General features: G+C 39.8%; 1 protein-coding gene across 1 annotated transcript in view; it reads right to left on the minus strand.

Annotated features, from left to right (window-relative positions):
* STARD13 (StAR related lipid transfer domain containing 13) overlaps positions 1–20032 on the minus strand; it is a 259540-nt gene extending 239508 nt beyond the window's left edge. Inside the window, exon 1 of the mRNA XM_086481875.1 lies at positions 19277–20032. Coding sequence (XP_086338001.1) covers positions 19277–20032 — 756 coding nt within the window. The remainder of the gene's footprint in view (positions 1–19276) is intronic.
* Between the last annotated feature and the right edge of the window lie 417 nt (positions 20033–20449).

Raw genomic sequence — 20449 nt, forward strand, 5'->3', positions numbered from 1 at the left:
AAACTATGAAAAAAAACCCCAAAGCCCACTGCACAGGATAAAAAGGATAGTCTTTCCAAGATTCACAAGCATTCATGGAGTTCTGTCAAATTTGACATTGCTCCCTGCTCAAAAGTTCTTGCAATCTATTATTAAGAAGAAATATTAATGTTAGTGACCCACTTCTAAACAGAAACTGGAAATTAATGGAGAAAATAAAGAGTGAAAGGCACTTTCTGGAATTAAAGAGTACTCAAGGACAAAGAAGAGAAAGCTTGGCAAAAGTGAAGATATTTTTGGTGGCTAAGAATAGGTGGTGATGGGGAAAAGAATGGAACATGAATTATGAGAGAACAAGAGAACAGCAGATAATTGAAATAATGTAAACCTTCTAAATTATATCCTGAACTGATTTTCATCAAGCTAACAATAAAGAGAGGGCATTAATCCCAGGCCCAGAAAAGTAATTAGGCACAGTTCCCAGATCTCCACTGAAGTTTGACATCTAAGTATCCAGGTTTAACTACTAGGCTTCAGTATTATTCAAAACCAAGGTAAATGAAATCTATGGATTTGCTGTAAGTATTTACTGATATATTTAAATGCATTTTAAAAAAATCTATGACTCTATTAAGCACTCCTGAAACTCTTGAAACTTTTAGACTAACAAATGTTAACAAAAGCTATACAGGTCACATTGCTACCATTATTTCAAAAAACTTCTGTGAAAATCACACATCTGTTTTTCTTAAATAAATGCAATTGTTAAAACATCCCTATGTTATTTCACATTACTTGATTTCACACTGAATTATGCTTATCTGTTAAAGTAACGAAAAACATTTATGAAAAGTTACAGTTTGTGTATAACATGTACAAGAGCCTGGGCCAAGTTTTCCCCATATTACACCAATATAATTCCACAAAAGTCCTTCTGGTTGTACAAATATAACACAAACCTGCAAGACTTGTAACACCTTGTTAGAACCACACCAAATTAAAAGGCGGCATGTGCTTTAATTTATGTTTATTTTATGACAGGTACACTTGTTAGATCACATTGGAGAAAACCCCCATTTTGAAACAGCAGCTCTCACAGCAGCACAGAACCTCCCCAGGATTTTGGACACAGGACAGTAGCACCACACTGTAAAATGCACCACAAAGGCTTTTTCCTCCAAAAATCATGGAGCAGAGAAAGAACAAAGCAACATTTTCTTCACTTCAGTTTAAAAAACAATTTAACATTGCGACCTCCAGGCCACCAAATTTCACCCAGATCTCTCCAACATTTAGCCCCAATCGATTTGTTTGGCAGCAGCACACTTTTAAAAGTGTCCACACCCTTGTGCTCAAGGGCACAGCGAAGCCACCCGCTCCGAGTCCGTGGCAGCACCACCGAGGCCTACGACGGCCGGGCCCGTCCCGACACCGCGTACTGCGCGGCCCTGGCCGAAGCAGCGGCCAGCACGTCCCGTCGAGCGGGGCCGAGGGGAGGCGCCGGCAGGGCCCGCGTTCCCCGCCGCCGCCCTTTCCCCGGCAAGGGCGGGCGGGTTCAGGCCCCATTTCAACACAGACGCGCCCCTTCGCCCTGCAGCGGCGGCTTCCTCGGCCATGGGGCACGGGCGGCCGTGAGGCATCCACCGAGCGCCCTGCGCCCCCGCCCCGCCCTGCTCGGAGCGGCACTGCCGCCCGGCCGCAGGGGAAGAGGAGGAGCAGCGCTGGCGTTCGCTGCGGGAGGGGAGACAGCGCTTGCACGGAGAGGGGGCGGAGGGGCGGCTGACGGGGCGCCGGCCCCGCTGAGCGCCTTCCCGCCCTCCCCGCCAACAATGGCCGCGGCTCCGCGCGCCCAACGGCCGCCCGCCCGAGCCCGCCCTTTACTGGAGCTGGCGCGCGCTGGGGGAAAGGGAGGGGGAGGGGAGGGGAGAGGCGGGGCTCCCGCCCCGGCCAGCGCCCCGGGCTGCGCGCGCAGCCGCCGCCAGCTTCCTCTTGTTCTTTCCGCTCCCCGCCCCTGCCGGAGCGCGCGCGCCGCTGTGACGTCGCTGGCGGGCGGAGCCGGAAAGGGAGGGAAAGAGGGAGGGCGGGCGGTGGCGGCAGCCGGCTCGCGGGGCGGCAGCGCCACCTGGCGGGCAGCGCTGCGCGGCGGCGCCCGCGGCCCGAGAGCGCCCCCTCACGTCCCGGGAGAGAAGGGCGCTCCCGCCGCGGGCGGGAAAAGGGCTTCGACCCGCTGAAGGGCTCGGCAGCGGCTGGGTGGGCGGCTGGGAGGTGCGGGGGGCCGGGTGAGGGCACTGGGAGACGGCCGTGCCTCGCCCCCTCCGCGCCCCGCCCCGGCCTCCGGGCAGCCCTTGCCGGCTCTCTGAGGAGAACAGCCGCGGCGGCTGCGTCGCGGTCAACAGGGAGCGATTCCTCCAGAGGGCGAGGCTGAGCGCCGGAGCCGCTTCCCGCCGGCCCTTGGGGAGCGGTCGGTCCGGCCCCGTGGTCTTCAGGGCCGCCGGGGGCCGTGGCCTGAACGCCTCCAGGGGCGGGCGTGAGGAGCTGCCGGGGTGCCCGGGTCGTGAGGGGGAGGCCGAGCTGACCCCTGCCTTCCTCCGTCCCCCAGCAGCCTCCCCCGTGCTTTGTCTTGGTATAAAACCCGTCGTAACTGGGACTGGCTTTGCTCCTTCATAAAATGGCTCTGCCGTAGGGCTGTGCCTCAGTTTCCCCTCTATGAAAGAGCACTTCAGCTGGGGAGACCTGCTTCACGCAGAGCTGGGCGTGCGGAGCCTGCCACTGATGCCTGCACATCTAAGCAGAGGTGGACAAGGCTTAAAAGTAATCTAAAGACAAACAGATTTTCAGAAGTATTTCTGCAACTGCACACACTGGTGGGAATTAACTGCTTTTATGTTCAAAGTTACTGCCCTATGAGCATTTCACTTAAAAATAGTTAACTGACATGTCTAAATAGCTACATAAACACATTTCTGAAAATTAAACCCATAATGTTCTACACAGACAAGCTGCCCCTCTGTCGTACCTGACAGGTGTCAGAATAAATCACGCTGACTCGGTCAAGATGGATTCTGTTCAACTTCAGAAAAATGATTATGTCAGATCTGAGATCTGATTAGATCACCTGGGTTTCAATAGTGTTACGAGTAATAGGAACTGCAAGGATAATGTCAGACAGTTCTAAATGTAAAATTTACCCAGATCCTCAGAGCTAGGCAACACCGGCTGTCAGAAGCACACGACTCAAATCATAATTGTGTTTGAACCATGTGATTGTACCGCAGTTTGCCTTGGGGCAGTTGGCTACTTTCGTTAGTGGTGAGACAGCCTGAGCTCAGCTCTGATGTTTGAACACAAAAGGAGACTTCAGACAAGGGAAAAAATTCTTCAAACTCCTAGATTTCAGAACAGGTCAAGAGAAGAATGTCTAAAATGAAGCATTTCAGAAAGCATTTAAGATTTGCTTATTTGGTTTGATATATTAAAATGAGCCTGAGTGGGCAGATTTGGACAGTCTCATTTTTTATCTCTTTGGTGGTATGAAAAGGTTTTTCTTCAAAGTCCATTACGTTCTGGGGCACGAAAGGGAAGGGCACGGGGAGGGAGAGAGGAAGAATAGAGGTCCTGGATGCTGGAAGCCAAAGTCAGGCTGTAATCACGGTTACCTTAATTACCAAGAGTGAAGTCTGGCAAAGCATCAGATCCAGATTTCTCCTGTCTTGACATCATGACACTCAGGAGAAACTGGTAGAACAGAGAATCAAAGCTTTGAAGGCTGAATTTGAATCATGTTACAACACAGCTCCTAGTGCCAGGGGAACTTCATTTTAGTTGTGAGCCTTCATCATTTGGTTCAATACAAATGATAATAAATAAAACTCCAATTTCTATTCCTTAATAAATAAAACTCAAACATATTGGACCACATCAATCAAAATATTTTTGAATACCTTTTAAAAAAATCAGTTCTCTTAATTTTTCCTTTGGGATGGTCTGGTTTTCTGGTTTCATTTACTTTTGTAATAGAACTTTCTTACGTGTTCATTATAGGAATTTATAGTTTTAATTAAAATGCTAAATGTATTTTTTCCTCTGAGCTTCTTCCATTGTATTTTGATGTTACTTATATATAAAGTAATTATACTTTAAGTAATTATTTCCTATTTTCTCTCTTTTTTTTTTTTTTTTTTTTTTGCTTGATGTTTTAAGAGAACAAAGTCATACTGTTCTGTCCTGGTGTTGCTCAACTTGTGACATTTCCCCCACAACTTTTGAGTCTTTTAGATAGTTTCAAGCCAGTTTGAAAGATGGGAACAAATATCAGAGAAACCAAACTTCAAAGTTTAATTAAAATTTGTGGCGACTCAAACAATGGCCCGCTGTAAGTGAAGGATGAGCTACCAGCCCGTATCGCTTCTGAGCAGCTGCCGATGAGCATATATGTGCTAACCGGCCAGGCAGTGAAAAGATACCTATAGCTAAAGGGCATGTTGTCTCTCGCCAGAATCTTGGGGGGTTTGGGGACATTCTGGGGAAAGGTAGGTAGAGGAGACATGGGCAGGGGTGGTGAAAATAGCAGGAGGTGGAAACTGAAGATAATGCAAGAGTGCTGGGAGCGGACCGGAATATGGCGGAAAAACACTGAGAGCTGGGGAACGGATCGGGGAGCAGGAGGTGCTGAAAGGGGCGAGCCAGGAGGCATTAGTTCTGCAGAATGTCGGTGTGGTAATCTCGAATCTGAAAACCACTTTGGCACAATTCTTTGCTTTTCTGAGATAATCATCACGGGGTGATTAGGTGAATTCTGTAGAAACAGTAGGACAATAAATTTTCACTTCGTCCCCTGAGAACACTTGATTTTATAAATGGTATTTCTTCTGTCATGAAGGGCAATCAATCCCTGATCGAGAAAACTGAAGAAAAAGATATTCTGAGGGAGGCGATGGGTTTTTCAGTTCTTATTTGATGATTTTATAGGATTTGTGTCACTCATCCCACGTGCTGTTATATTTTTTCACAAGGAGGAAAGGGCTTTCTCAACAGCTTCTCTTTAGGTGTCAGCCCTGCCAAGTTGTTCCTTGTGGAGCCTCGATGAATTCAGTGAACTTCATTAGAAGCCTAACTCTAGTGGCCAAGGATCAAGACAGGGATGTAGTTAGTTCCTTTCTGAATGTGAGCCAGGGGGAAGACTGATAGGTTAGGAACAGTCACATAAAAGAAGATAATTATTTTATGTGGCAAAATTGCAGCAGATAAGTACGTCATTGAAAATCTTTTCTGAAGAAAAAAAAAATGATTAGGAGTGAGGAAGTAAACTAAAGATATCTGTAACTAAAGATACAGTTTAACACAAACAGTAATTTTTTTTTTAACTTTTGAATTGGACAAAGTTCAGGGAGGTGGGAGTAATTTTGAGTATGCTGTTGAAACCAGAAATATCATTATACTTGGTGACTAGATAAAACTAGCCCCAGGTATTATTTATAGTACATGTACATTGTTCATTTTTAATGTTTTGTATCTCTTGTTTGAGAGGGCTTATGAGTTGCAGCATTTCAATTATAAGAAGCTTGTCAAAATGACATAAGGACACTGATCATAGCAACAAATAAATCTCCTTGTGTAAATTTTCGAAAGTGAGAGAGATGAATGAACAGGCACATTTTTCTTTTCATTGTCTAAGTCTCTTAAACGCCTGCACTTAATCAGGTGGGATCTCCCTCTGGAGCTCTTCAAAGACATCAATGTCTTTTCCTCTGAGTGTATAAGGAATTTATGTGCTTCATTTGACAGACTGCTTTCTCTATAATGTGGAAACTGGATACGTTCCCTAACACCCAGACCCAGATAATATTCTGCCAACGTGTTAACTCTGTGTTGAGGCAAGACCTGGTGTGCACCATCTCTACTCCCACTCCCTCTTGTCTTCCTCCCACATCCCTAGTTTCTCTGGGAAGAAAATTAAACTGTGAGAGCTGCAAGCCTACTCCACCAGGCCCGGTGGATGATCAGGAACCATAGATATTTACCTATCCAAATTTTAGATGAAAATTAATTGCCTAAATTATAGAGATCAGATTTCACTCCTCCCTCCCTGGTAAATCCAGCAAAAGAGTTAGTCTCACAGATAAAGTTTTGAACAGGCTACAGGCTCTGCCAATGATGCTTCTTGCAAGTCCCCTCTCTGTGTTCCTGCTTTTTTTTTTTACTTTCACCACCCTTCAGTAAACCGAGAGACCTGTTCTGGCTACCTGCTCATGCTACAAGCCACAGTATCAGGTGTGCTACTGTAACAATCTGCTGAGGCTTATGCTCTTTCTTTTTCCTCTAAATGGCAAGAATACCCATGGCAAATGTAGAAACTAAGCAGCTGAAAAAATGAGGTACAGTTTAAATGCTGAATTTAAGGTCATCACCTAATGCACAAGGCCATCCGTCTGTGCATGCATATGTTCCTTATTCCCTTACTTATTTCTGTAGTATGTATTTTGTCTTATAATTTAATTGTTAATGCTAGTTATCTACTTAAAGTGTTCAGAGTTTAAACTACATGTCTTTTTTTCAGAGATCAGAAACAGACATAAATACCACGTGATTGATCAAAACAACTTTCAGAAACTTAACTATTCATGCTATTTGTCACTATTAATGGTATTTGTAAACAGCTAAAGCTCTGTCTTGCTAGAATAAAAAAAGTAACGGTGAAGTCTGTGGAAATGTTGTATTATTACTGCATAAATATGGACTTGTGTATTTTCCCCTTGGACATCTTACTTCATGAATACTCTTTCATGGCTTTTTTAATCATAAACAGAAACAGAATAGTGATTATAGATTTTAGCATGTCCTTTTTAGCTTGGGAAGAAGATAACTCTGTTAAAAAACATAAAACACATTCTGTTAAACAGATCAGTTTGATCTTATTTTTGAAGAAAAGTTACTTTGATAAAGTAGCCTTAGGCATCAGTCTTGAAGGAAAATAATAATGGTTTCTGTATCCCCAGAGCATGTAAACATATTGCTTATACCATATAAATATTTTTGTATAACACAAAGGTTGGAAAATGTGGCCTAGATCTCAAAAATCTGTCTTACTGTAAGAGTATGATGTTCACTAAATAGCAATGACTACTTTTACCAGAACCTTAAGGTTCAGTCACGTTCCTGTTCCTTGCTTCAGACATCTTCTGCTAGAACGAGAGGGGTTGAGAGAGAAGAGTGATCTGTAGCAGCTACTTTTATAAACCTACAGGAGTTTTGCAAAATGTTCAAGGCAGAAAAGCACTAAAGATGTTCTGAGGCAGGTGAAGCTGTAAGCAGGAGCCTGTCCCAGGGTTTCACTTATCAAGCAGAGGTTTAGCCTAACTTACTGACTCCGGTTCTAATACACATTATATTTTGCGTACTTCGGTGTTATTTGCACTTGCCTGGCTCTTTGTCAAATACCGTAACTGAAAGCATTCAAAAATTCTGTTTATCTATGCTAAGGTATTTGGTAAGCTTTATTTATATTTAGAAAACTAATGGTTATTTAAAAGAACAGGAAAACATTACTGTTTAGAATTACTAAGAGAATTATGAGAAAGAGGGAAAAAAACTGCCGTGGGATGATTATCAGCAGTGATATTTTCTATTCACAAATATTTCAGTTCCACTTGATATGAAATATTTTAGCAAAACCCCATTAGCCACAATAATCCAAATAAAAAGATCTATTGACATGAGACTGGCAAATAACTAAACCCAAACAGTTCCTAGCCTAATTCAGGGTGGCTAGGATTTCAGCTAGTTCCTCCAATTATGTACCTCAAACAAGGTTTAAAAAGTGTATTTTGAAATCCAAGAGACTTAACAATAGCAATAATAAGCAAAATCTTCCTAGCAAAATGCAGTATAATGTAGCATGGCAAGATTTGCAGGTTTAAGAGGCATATCTAGATGTCCTTGCAGAGAAGGCTTTACCTGCTGCATCAGCACTTGGGCTATATCCAAACATTCCAGGATAGAAGTCGGAAGGATATAGTTTGTGTTTTAATCGTTTGTCTTAATGTAACACTTGAGGAACTTAAAATAAGTGACAAGCTCTCCCAATTGCTCTCTAATCTTTCTCGCTTCTGTATAGTCCTGTTGTGATAGTGCCACCTTTTTTTAACAAAAAACCCAAGCAAACAACCACAACGAGGGGAAATGGGCTAGAGCACACTTACTTAGAGTGAGAATGTGCATAAACTGATCAACATATAGTTTAGCCCTGCTGGAAAAAAACCTGCGTAGACTATGTAGAAACCAGCCTAGTTGCAAGCCACCCAATATATGTTTAAATTTAAAATTTAAAATGCCAAAGTGATAGCAATTTAATTTGGAATCTAAGCGATGTATTTATTTTCATTTAATTGATATTTGTCAATTCATCAAACTTGAATTACTTTTTCAAAGACAGCTTAATTTTGTCAACCTTCCTCTGGGGAAAATACCTTTACCTGCCAGTTAAGCTGTACAAGCTCCTTAGTAGCCCACCTAGCAAGCTGCTGGAGGCTCCTGACGTATCACACCCAGGCTAAGAAATCGATCACTGTCATGGAGAATTTTGAATCTTTGGGGAGTTTTTTTCTGAACTGCAGTAACCCCAAATTTAAAGACAATTACTTCCTTTGCAAAACTGAATGCTTCTATTTGCCATGCTATACCTAGAAGTTTTTTTGGGTTATATACTGCTGATTTTAATTTGGATGCGTAAACTAAATTTTCCTTCTTAATTTTGTCCACTTTTCAACCTCATACTCACTGCTCTTACACATTCATTTCAATTTGCATTGGAATTAAATGCTGTGTGTCCTGAGCTGCTTATGTGACCACTCCTTAGCATTTGCAACCATTTGAACACAATTTCCACATAAGAAAAGAACACCCATCAAGGTCTAGTCTTTTTTCAGCTTAGATATCTGCATTCCATTTAATGCAACTTAAGCTCAACTTCTGAAGAACTTTATACAAAACTGGAAACATTGCGCACAAGAGAAGGTTATCTGAGATAAGAACTGTAAATGTATACAATCCAAATTATAGCCATTCTTACTATTTTAGAGTTTGTGGTTATTTATTGTTTGTATTCATGGTAAATTCTTCTATTTAAAGAAGTTTTATATGAGAACATCGAAGTGGCAATTTTAGAGTTTGCTGTCTATCATTCATATGCAAAATGCAAGCTTTGTCATGTCTGAAAAGTTTGGTTTCAAAAGCATTTTCTGAATCTGTATAATGCACTTTTGCCTTTATTTCAGAAGGAACTGAGATCGTCCCTGCTTGCTTGGAATACTGAGGGTTTCCCGCTAAGGCTTTTAAATCTGTTTCTCTCTTTTAGAATTCCTTTACTTTTTTTTTGGATTTTGTTTTTAATTTACCTCAGTGGCATTGTGTGTCCCTCAAGATAAGACTAAAACTGTTAAGCCCTTACAAGGCTTGGACAAATCAAGACAACACATTATCTATACAAAACAGAAAATGGAGGGCTATCTTGATAGCCCTCTTGCATAGGAGATAGGATTGCAACTTCTAGTATTTAAAAAACAAAAAACAAAACCCCCCAAAAAACAGGGTAATCTTTTTTAGTTTAATCATCTTTCATCTCCCAAACACAATCTTTTTCCATATATCTACAGTTATTTTTAATATCTTAGTAAACTCTGACAACACAGCAGATAAAAGTACAGCTTGAGGTGAACTCTCAGAGTCTAGATCCTTAGTTGCACAAGTACTCGGTACTCTGCTTTCTCTCAGTAGAGGCACTGATCTTGGTCAGGCAAGTTGTTAATCAAAAGCAGTCTGTGTATTCTTTCTTCTAGTTACTGGCTTTGCGTGCTTTTCTCTTGGGCTTAACGTATGATGCATGTATTATAGAATGAAATACATACAGGTTGCAGTGTTGTATTTTGTTGGGTTTTGGCAGGTTTAGCAGCTTTTTTGACAGTTTAGGTTAAGTAAATCAGTCCCCAGATTAATGGCAAAGGCTTTTGCTGCAGTGCAAAATCATCATTACTTAGCTACTGAAATTTCACTGTTTGAGTAGGAACAATAAATACTAATGGCAAAACTTACAGTAGCTTATATACCATATCACTAACTGCTTCATCACAACGATTAGATTAAGACCAATGTTTCTCTGCATATACAGTATAAATAATCTGTTAAATCTTTGACACCAAAACATTACCTATTCTAGACATGATTTCTGAAACATTGGATTGAAAGTCTAAATACCAGAGAATTTCAGAATCCATAGAAAGCACAGATAAAGACAGCCCAGTAATACAATGCAAAAGTCAGGTGAAATATTAGTGAAGTTAATTTCTAGAAGAAAATGTTTCAAATGCAGGCACTGGCCTCAATGTCCTGTCTTATTTCTGCAGAACTCCAAGCTAAGGCAGATGAGGTTTCCCTTCGCTGCACTGCAAAAGTCTTAGCTCTGAGATAATTCAAAACTGGGCAAGACTTAGTTTGGACAAAAAACTTGGATAGGTAAGAGCAGTCTGTTTCCATTTTTATTAACCATTTAAAATACTCTGTAGTTGGAGTGATTGTTAAAAAAAGTCTTGAGAGTGATGACATTCTCTCCTACAGAAAAAAATGACACAAGAATGTCATAAAATGAAATCTCAGATACATCATCCTAAAATTACTCTAAAGTTCACTACATTCTAAATAGTTTTTTAGTTCCTCTTAATTTGTTTCAAACATGAACCTCAGTGTTTGCACAGATCGCTGGTTGTATGATAGCTGGTGATGTGGCAGTACCAACATAATGATAGATCCCTGGGAATGTCAAATCATATCATAGTCTGTGATCCCATGGTACTACCAAGGATATATGTCAGTTACAATATCAAGCTAACATTTTATGGGAATTTCACACAAAGAAGGACAGAGGTATCCTAGGTATATCACTAGAATCTGATTTTATTAACTGGGCATTTGTTACCTAGGAAGAATCTTCAAAAGCACCAAAATGCCTTATAGGAAGTGCCACAAACTTTCAGTGGGACTTATGTGCGTGTGAAGAAATTTGTAACTCATTTTTCTTACTTCCAGTCAAGAACTTGGGCATATTATGAAATATACTTTGCCATATTATGAAATATACATTGCAAGGCTGTTTATTCATTAACATTCTGTTTCTTTTTTTTGCTATACTGCAGTTCTATTGCTGGACTTGAAAAACATACCAAATCCTCTCCTATCAGCCAAACAAGCTTGAAAATGCAACCCAACCCAGTCCCCTCATCTTTTGCGCAAGTTTCCAGCCTCACAAGCTGTTCTGCTTACTGCCCGTCCCACAGTTTATCCAGAATCTCCATCTGCACCTTGAAGGAATATCTTAATTTCAATGGTAAGAAGATTAGCAGATTTCTGCATGTTTCTTCTGGTTCCCCCCACCTAAGACCCAGTCTGTAATTCTTGCAGGTGCCTATTCCTGTGCTCTGACAGAGGAATGTAGTTCATCAGAGCCTTGGCTTAGACAGGGCTTATTTTCTGTTGACTTTTGCTCTACTTCTATAGAGATACATGAAACACTTCAATGGTCTTACATTGTGCAGGTTCCAGATATTTTCAAATATTTGTAAAGAAGAATCTTGATATAACTCTTTTATTTTATGGGCTTAGTGCGATCATAAACACATAATCTTTTTTATATTTTCTGGCAAGAGCAATAGTAATATTGCTGCTTCCTGAGGTGGCCATATGATTCTGAAGTATTCAAGTACACAAAAATAAAGGAGTCAATGTCTGAAAAAAATCATAACCCAAGTTACATACGATGAATACTCTCCCCTTTTAGTATAATACACCAATTGTGTTAACTGTTTATTCTCCTGAAGCTTTAAAGAAAAACAAACCATGCACAAATACTTATGAACAGGCTAAAGCAGAAGTTCCCAAAATTTTGTTCGTGGGGCCTCTGAATGTGTGCACACGGGACCATGATAAGGCTGTGCAACAAAATTTGTCGGCAGCACAGTATCTTCTCGGTAGGATAGCTACAGCTAGGATGGGCAGCATAAAACCTTTATCAGACACTAGTAGCAGATAGCCGCACTTTGGAAACTCCTAGCCTAAGGATCTTTCATAATGTTTTGAAAACTACTTAGGGGCCAAAGTTTTACACCCTAACTTGAACAGCCCAAGGGTTTCATGCTGTGCAATGTAAGGCAATAATCCCACCTTCTCTAATTTCATATTACCTAATTCAGCACCAAGATGAAATGTACTTTGTAAATTTTCTGAAGGGAGTTTGAAAGTCAAGGTGAGTTGTCTTTTTGACTGATTATCTGATTTTCTTTATTAGTTTGATCTGGAATTTAAATTTTCTCATAATCTCACTAAATAGGTAATATATACTTTATACTATACATTTTTGGAGAGTGATGGTATTCTGCACCACAAATTATTTCAAACGCCATGAAGGGTCAACTGCAGAAAAGCGCTCTGAATTTTTTTGAGTTCTAGTCCACCCATCACATGGAGGTTTGATTATCAGATTTGCTTTTGAAAAAGGACAGATTTTGTCCTCTTGTATTACAACTTTTCTTCAGGAGGATTTTGGCAGAGCCCAAACTGGGGCTGCTGAAAAGATTTTATAGGATATTTTTTACACAACCAGAGTGCATGTGTTTTTGCCAATCTCAACCCAGCAGCTGCTGATGCCTGCTGAAGACAATCTCATGACTTGAAAGACAGGTATCTGCTGGTCTCAAGAAAGTGCATCTTTTCTGGGGGCAGATGATACATTTTTATTTTTTAATTCTCTGATTTAACAATGAATCGTGCATGTTTATTAAAACATGCAAGAAACATGCAAGTATACTGAAGAAATAAGACAGTCATTTTGATGGTATCTACATGTTTTCTTACATGATTCCAATTTACCAATTCTCTTCAATATGATCTTTCAGCATATCCTTAAGTTACTATTCCTGTTACAACTTTCCTGTTACTTTTCGAAGTTCCTACAATTTTGCAGCAGAAACAGCCATGCAGCTAATTTCCACTGAAGTAAGATGCAAATATGAACTTACTGCTCCCTCCATTCACAATAAGTAGGACACAACAAATGCCATATCCTAAGGGGAAATGATTACATTATTAGGAATAGTGAGATCAGAGAAAAACGTGCTCTATACAAAATGCTATGTTCATCATTAGTCCCTCAACGTTGTGAAACCTAAAAAGATTCTTTCTTTTAATTTTAATTATTAAAGTCTCTATCTGACTTTATTATTAAGAGCCCATTGTGGTTATTTATTGACTGATAATAATGCATCATTGCTAAAGTAATCAGCAGTTCTCCAACTCCTTTTCCAAGCAGGCAGAAAACAAGTATAAACGGTAGAAACTTCGCAAAATTCAACTGACCGTGTCTCCACATATCATCTCTAGGGAACGTATAATTGAAATAAAGAAAGTGCAAATCTCAGAGACACACAAAGGATATTAGAATTGCGATGCACAAAGATCACTGCATCACTTCTGTCTTAAACAAGTAATTTCCCATTTTCCTCCCCCTGTCTTCCTACTCTATTCTTCCTGGGTATTGTTATTTCAGCACTCGGCTCTCCTACCTGGGTAGACATCCCATGTCTGCAGAAGATGAACAAAAAGGAGATAATAATAACTGCATTATTCCTCATGAAGAAGTCACCACAAGTTTACAACCATTCTCCTCCTCTAGTTTTGGAGTCTGAGTTTCACAGGGTAAGGAGAAGAACAAACTTCCAAAGTATGGAAGGAATGGGAGAAGGAATTTGTGCTTCATTCTAATATGTTCTTTACGAGTTTTTGCTCTTGTACGACCGAATTAGAGAAGAAGAAACTATTGCAGGGCAGTTTTCAGATAGCTTAAATTCCACCGAAGTTCCAGTGCCTCATTAATGAAAACAGCAGAGTGCCTCTCAGAAAAGTGCTTCAGAGTGCTAAGCAAGGCATTCAGCAGGAAAACAAGAGGTACAAGGTCTTAGCAGAGTTTAAGCCATCCAGATATAAGGGTCGCCTAGTCACTGATGATAGTTGTAGGCTTGACCACTGCTCTGTTTTGGTAATTTAAATTTAATTAACTCAGACTAATCTGAATAAAGCAAATTCATTGTCAAAGACTTAAAACTTTCTGATTCCTTTCTCAAAGGGTATGATTACTTGATTAAAATATTTACAAGCTGCACAGAATAATACATCTTTTAAGGAATCATAATTAACCTCAAAGACTATGGCTTTGAATAAATTTTTGCGGATTTGGCTTCTCTTGCATGTCTTGTCTATTTATCTTGTCTTTCTCCTTTGGTGAGCTTCTCATGTTTGTGAAAAGAATGAAAACACAGGCCAGAAGCAGACAAAATGTAGGACAGATGCTATGGAAACTTCTGTATTACATCTCAGCAAATTATTCCAGCCTGAATCTGAACTCTCGTGGCCTAAGCTGATACAAAGATTATCAAACTTGTCTCTCAGTAATGATTGTATAATGAGGATAAAATTTACCTAACTGTAGTACAAGGATGGAACAAGGAAATTAATGAAAGTAAGTGAATAATCAAGGAAAGAGAAACTAGAAAGCTAGATCATCCATCTTCCTGCCAGTAAAGGACTTTTTTCTGTAAACGTTTCCAGAGTTCAGCTGCCTCAGCTTTAAATTTCAAAAGCAATGGAGCTTTCACAAATCTCCTTTAGAACTCCTTTACAGTTTTACTTAAAAAAAAAAAAAAGATTTACTCATGATGAAAGGTGATGGCACAGCTATGTTATTAACATTACCCAGTGCTGTACACAGAGACATTGTACTGGCCATCCCATGACTGTGCAGCCTCCTCCAAAAGTCTTTGCATTTGTCTGAAGGCCAAATCCTGACAAAGATATTCATTGTGAATACTACCTTAATTACCTAATTTATCTGTTTGGGTCATCTTGTCTCCCTTACTCTAGGGAGTGGTATCTTACTCTTTGACCCAGCTGAACAGGGTAACATTCAATGCAAATATTAGACCATCAGAATTGTGCTTTAAACAAACAAGCAGGTTTGGTTTAGATCTTCCTAAATGTGTTGAAAGAGGAATGATGTAAATATGTGTGCAACTCTAGCCCCGGAAAGGTCTCCCAGGTTGCTGTGTAAGGGCTAGCAGATTCAATGCTCTGGGCCTGACAGGCTGCATACAGCAGAGAAGGCAGAGTGCAGGGGGAAACAGTATGGCAGAGGCTCCCTTAATGGATTCCTCCTGAATTAGGAAGAACTCTTGCTCCTTTAAGAAACACTTATTTTTCTAGGATTCTCCTGGAAGTTACACCTATATGCATCACTTGCCAACAGTTAATTCTTCAACCTTTCCAGATATGTTTTAGAAAAAGGTGTTCCATCAAGCAGCAGCTGTGAGAAGAGGACTAATTTGGAGAACCCTGAATGTCCAGTGGGGAGAGACACCCAGTATATGGGTCCAGGAGGCTGCAGAGGGGCTGCTAAAGCACCTCGCTCATCCTGATGGTTAGCTCTAAGCAGTTCCTTGCCAGCACACAGGCTTCCTGGCTTGCCCTTTCTCTCTCTGATACAACAGAGGAAGCTGTGACAATGCACTTATGTGCCGTAAAGAATATCAAGAGCAACAGAAACCTTTTTGGCTGTTATAATACTAAGATGGGCTCCCCAAAGAGATGCTTTAAAACTGTCCCATAGAGGATTTCCGGTTTGCTACCGTGTTGGTAAGACTATGCTTGCCTCTTTGCATCAGCCAACGACATTAGCAAGATTTCCATACAAGCACTGAGGTGGGGGAAGATCCATAACAATCCACTTTGTTAATGGTATGATTTCATAATACTTCTTTTTCCCTGATACCTGTCAAATATTTTTAAGTTTTTACTTGACCGGACTGCTACTCCTGGAAGTAACACATATTGTTGTGAGACTATGTAAGGATAAGATTACTGATGTAAAGTCGCATAGTAGTTCCTGCTTAAATGCTTATATATCAGCTGGATCCTGCTTAGTACAGTTTGAAGAAATGGCAATCTAGAAAAATGCTATTCTGCATAATTTATTGCCACTGCATACTGGCTGCATGCACAAAGAGAGTATGTAGTTTAATATGAAGACTTGAAGTAAAACAAGTGAGGAAGAATGGCTCAAAAAAACCCTTCAGAGTTGCCGAGAAAATGTGTGGACAGAACAAAGCAATCATAAATAGTATTAGAAGGTCATGAGTGATGTAAAAAATTTCCTATTCAAGATAGAAAGGGAGTTTTGCAAGGAAGGTGGGAAGAGAAGACAAATCTATGATAAGACTACAGAAACTCACTGGTGTGTTTAAGGAAGTGCTGCCTTAGTGAAGATGCTACCTAGATCACCATCCCAAAATGAGAAATAATATGAACAATATATCAGACATGTGTATAGACTTGTTTTTAAATCTTCAAAATTTTGCTTCCTTAGTTGAAATAAATGCTATTTTTAATTAAGAACTCTATTTGAGCATTAAATGTACCACTAATTACAGACTCCTGACAAGGACAAAAATCTTGCCGAATTTAGATTTTATGAGAAAGCATGGGAAATATACACGAAACTGGTTTAACAGTTGAAACTCAGGGACCATACTGAATTCATAAATTGAACAGAAGTATAATTTATCTTGCACCTCACAGAACAGGCAGATGCTGTATGCCTTTGGAAAAAAAAAAACGAAGAGTTTTTTTTTTTTACTGGGCACCATTGTAGGAATTGTTTTCAGCAGTTTCTTCCACTTACAACAGTAGGCAGCATACACGAGTTGCACTTTTTCCGTCTTCCCTCTACTTGTTTACTGTTTGGTGTACCTGGAGATTTGTCTCTGCTTTTTAATTAGAATGAAATAAGTTCAACCATTATCATCTAAATGCGTGTAGCAACTATTTAAGAGGAGATTCGGACACTGGCTTTGCTTGTGGTGAATGCTTGCAAGGGTCACTGCTCCCCAGCCTGAAGAAGGTGACAGTCTTTCCTCTTTTCTATACATAGAAAAGGAGATTTGCAGTGTAACAAGTACATTTACTTAGGAATGCCCCTGCAGGGTAGATCTTAATCACTATTTCACTGTGAACTCTAGTAGCAAGGATTTAGCCAGGATCTTGGTCAGGGTGATATGTGGGATAGTCTGTATCTGTATGGCCGAGGTGATTTGTTTGTTATACTATTTCTAAGTCTAAAGCTTAGCAGTAATTGTTGCTTTTGACAACATTTTTATGCCATGCTGTCTTTATTTAGTTAATTTCTTTCCACTGGAAAGACATTTTTCCACAGCCCCATTTCTAAATAATAGAAATAAGTAACTTGACATACATTTGCTTCAGCCAGAGTCATGGGGGGAGTTTTTAGTCTGAATAGTAATGTATGACTGATGCTAAAATTTGAGAGACAGGATAATCCTGTTTTTTAATTTTTGGGGGCTTTCCTAGAATGATACATACTTATTTACATAGAAAAAAAATTAAAACCAGGACTGCATCATTGCATCTGTATAGTTTTTGAAATGTTTTGACACATTTGCTGAGATTTACTAGGTAATTTCACATGCTTGTCTGGCAATTTATAATCCATTATTTTGCACTACAAGCTGCATCCTTGAGTTTATTTTATGGCATAGACATAAAGTAAACTAAGTGACAGCAGCCCCCATCCTCTCCCTTTTATCTATGGGAATGACCTTCAGTAAACAGAGTCCAAGGGATGTTGCACATGCATTTTGATATATATTTATATTAATGGGAATGTTTCTGAGTAAATGAGGAAGCAAGACTTGGCTTAGGGTAGAATAACAATGCAATAATTTAATAAACCATGTGTCACAAGAATCTCTCAGAGACAGTATTGCATCAAAAGGTGCACTATTTTGGAACCATCTTTGGGCCTTAGTTTTCTAATATTAGCTGCTGAGAAAAAATTTGTAAAAATCTGGCCAATTTCTCTGTGAGCTTATGGGTTTCGCAGTAAAGTTGGGATATGTGTGAAATACAGCACAAAACTCCCACTCAGTTAAGGGCAGAATTAGTTCCCCCGCATTAGAGACAGATTAGTGTTAAAGGAGAGAAGTAATTAAGTACTGTATATTGTATATAATTTGTATGTTAAATGGACATTGTAGTCCAAATTCTACTTTCTTTCTTTTAATCGGAAAGCAATGAAGCAACTCTGTGTTATAAGCACCAGGAGTAAAAGAATTGCAGATAGAGAAAAATAAACCACACTGGGTAGAAGATTGGGGCTCCACCCTGATTTTCAAGGCACAGAGCAGTTTTACAGGGGAACTTTACTTTTAAGAGCTAGAGGAGGAGAAGGGAGAGGAAGGAAAGGTATGCCTGACCTGCGGTTTAAGATTAATTTGTGCTGCAAGGTCAGGAACGTTGGAATTTTAAGGGTTTGTTTTGCCCAGTATTTGGAGTCATTTCATATTTTTGTACTAGAGCTGAACTTCTCCAATGATAAACATGTTTAGCTCTAGGCATTTGGTTTGTCACCAGCTGGGAGCAGGGGAAAGCCTTGCTTACTCTCCAGACTAGCGAGAAATCACTTTGAAATCTGCTGTTCCTCCAGTTCCAAAAAGCACAGCTAATTTACTCAACCCTTTTTTTTTGGAAAGGTTATAGTTGGATGATTCTTATTATACCCTGTTTTTCATTTTGTCCTAAATGTTCTTATGTTTTTATTTTGGACATTAGTCTACAGAGTGTCATGAATTGTACAGTACAGGTATTAAAAAAATTATTTATTTTATTTTATTATAGACCACACTGTAACCTGTCCTCATATAAAATAAGAATATGGAAAACACTGTTATTTAGCGCAAGCAGTGCTGTGGTTAGGTGGCACAGTGCTACAATGCCACTACACTAAAAAAGGCCATTTTTCAGCACGAAGAAATACACTCTGCTCTCAGAGTAAACCTGAGCTCTATCCCTTTGGAACAGTCCGTAGACTCAGGGAATATGTGCTGTACGTGGCATGATATGATCTTATAGGAGCAGAGGAAACTGCGCCAGTGTTCCCATTTTAAAAAGCAAGGGAAAACATAAAACCAAAGTTTGAAGTTCAGGCTAATAGAAGCATGGCCAATCTGAAGTAACAGATTTGTCTAACGTAGGCTTTTACTGTCATTTATATTCTTAATTATGTAATACACCACTTAATTATGTAATTTACCACTGTATAACAATTTGCACAACTCCTCCTCCGGTAAACAACCTTAAATGATACCACTTACTTAAAACACATTTGGAACAAAAGAGTAGCTTGTATTACCTCCAGCTCCATGTGTTTTTCTTCCTTGTCATGGTCCTTCAATTCCTTTTCAGAATGATCATCGCAGTCTTCTAAATGACAGATGTGTTGATATTTAGGAAGTTCATGTTTAGCTTGCTTTCTTTGAGAAACGTTCCTTCTATGAACACCATTGAAAAACGCCTCATACAGTGGCAGTTCTGTAAACACATCATCACCATCTCTACCATCTGCTTCCTCCTCTTCAGAAGAAAAATCTTCTGCTTCTCCCGCCTCACAGATACGGAGTTTAGTATTAGCTTCATCTGATAAAAATTCAAAATCAGAAAATGTGATAGCACTTGGTTTGTGTTTTATGACTCTGATCTCATGACTCCTTTGTGGTTTCTTGTCTGAATTTTTTTCTGTAAGGACTGGCCATTCTGTGTGCAAGGGAAGGTTTAAAGGATCTTCCTTTGGCTTGTGCCTTGCACAACAGAGTAATTCTTCACAAAGGTGCTTTGTCTCAGACTGATCAGTGTCACTGACACACCCTGCAGCTGTGCCAGGTTGCAAGGATGTCTCATTGTGGTCTAATAAGCATGACACAGACAGCAAACTCAACTCAGGTTCCAGTACAACATTCTGAATTTCAGATGGACTTGCCTGTTTTTCTGTCTTTCTTTGGTATTCTTCATACTCTGCTTCCTTTGGAGTCCCCAGGCACTTGGCAGATGTAAGATAAGGTGAGCCCTGTTCTTCTTCATAGATGTTAGTTTCCATTCCAATGAGTTTCATCCATCAGAGATCAAAATTACTTCATTCTTGGTTTACTCTAAGAAACATAACTCCACATATGTAAGCAGGAAATGTCTTTTATTTTTCCAAACCCATGATCACACAGTCATTATTAATGCCTGGATTCTCATACAAAACATCTGAATCCTCTCTGCTCCTGAAAAAAAAAAAAAATAAAAAAAAATAAAAATTGATGGTAACATGCTTGCATTGGAGTGAATCAGCAAACATAATCCTGAAATATGAAATTCCCATATCAAATTTACTTCTAGGTCTCTTCAAAAATATTTGATATATGCAGATTAAATTAACTTAAAACATGAGAACTTTGACTTGTTTACCTTAGAGACTAGGAAAGAACTGGCAAATGCAGAAATGTTTTTTAAATATTGACTTTGTGTTGATTATTGACACAAT

Source organism: Leptosomus discolor, chromosome 1 (genome assembly GCF_034619465.1).
Source record: "Leptosomus discolor isolate bLepDis1 chromosome 1, bLepDis1.hap2, whole genome shotgun sequence".
Lineage (NCBI taxonomy): Eukaryota > Metazoa > Chordata > Aves > Leptosomiformes > Leptosomidae > Leptosomus > Leptosomus discolor.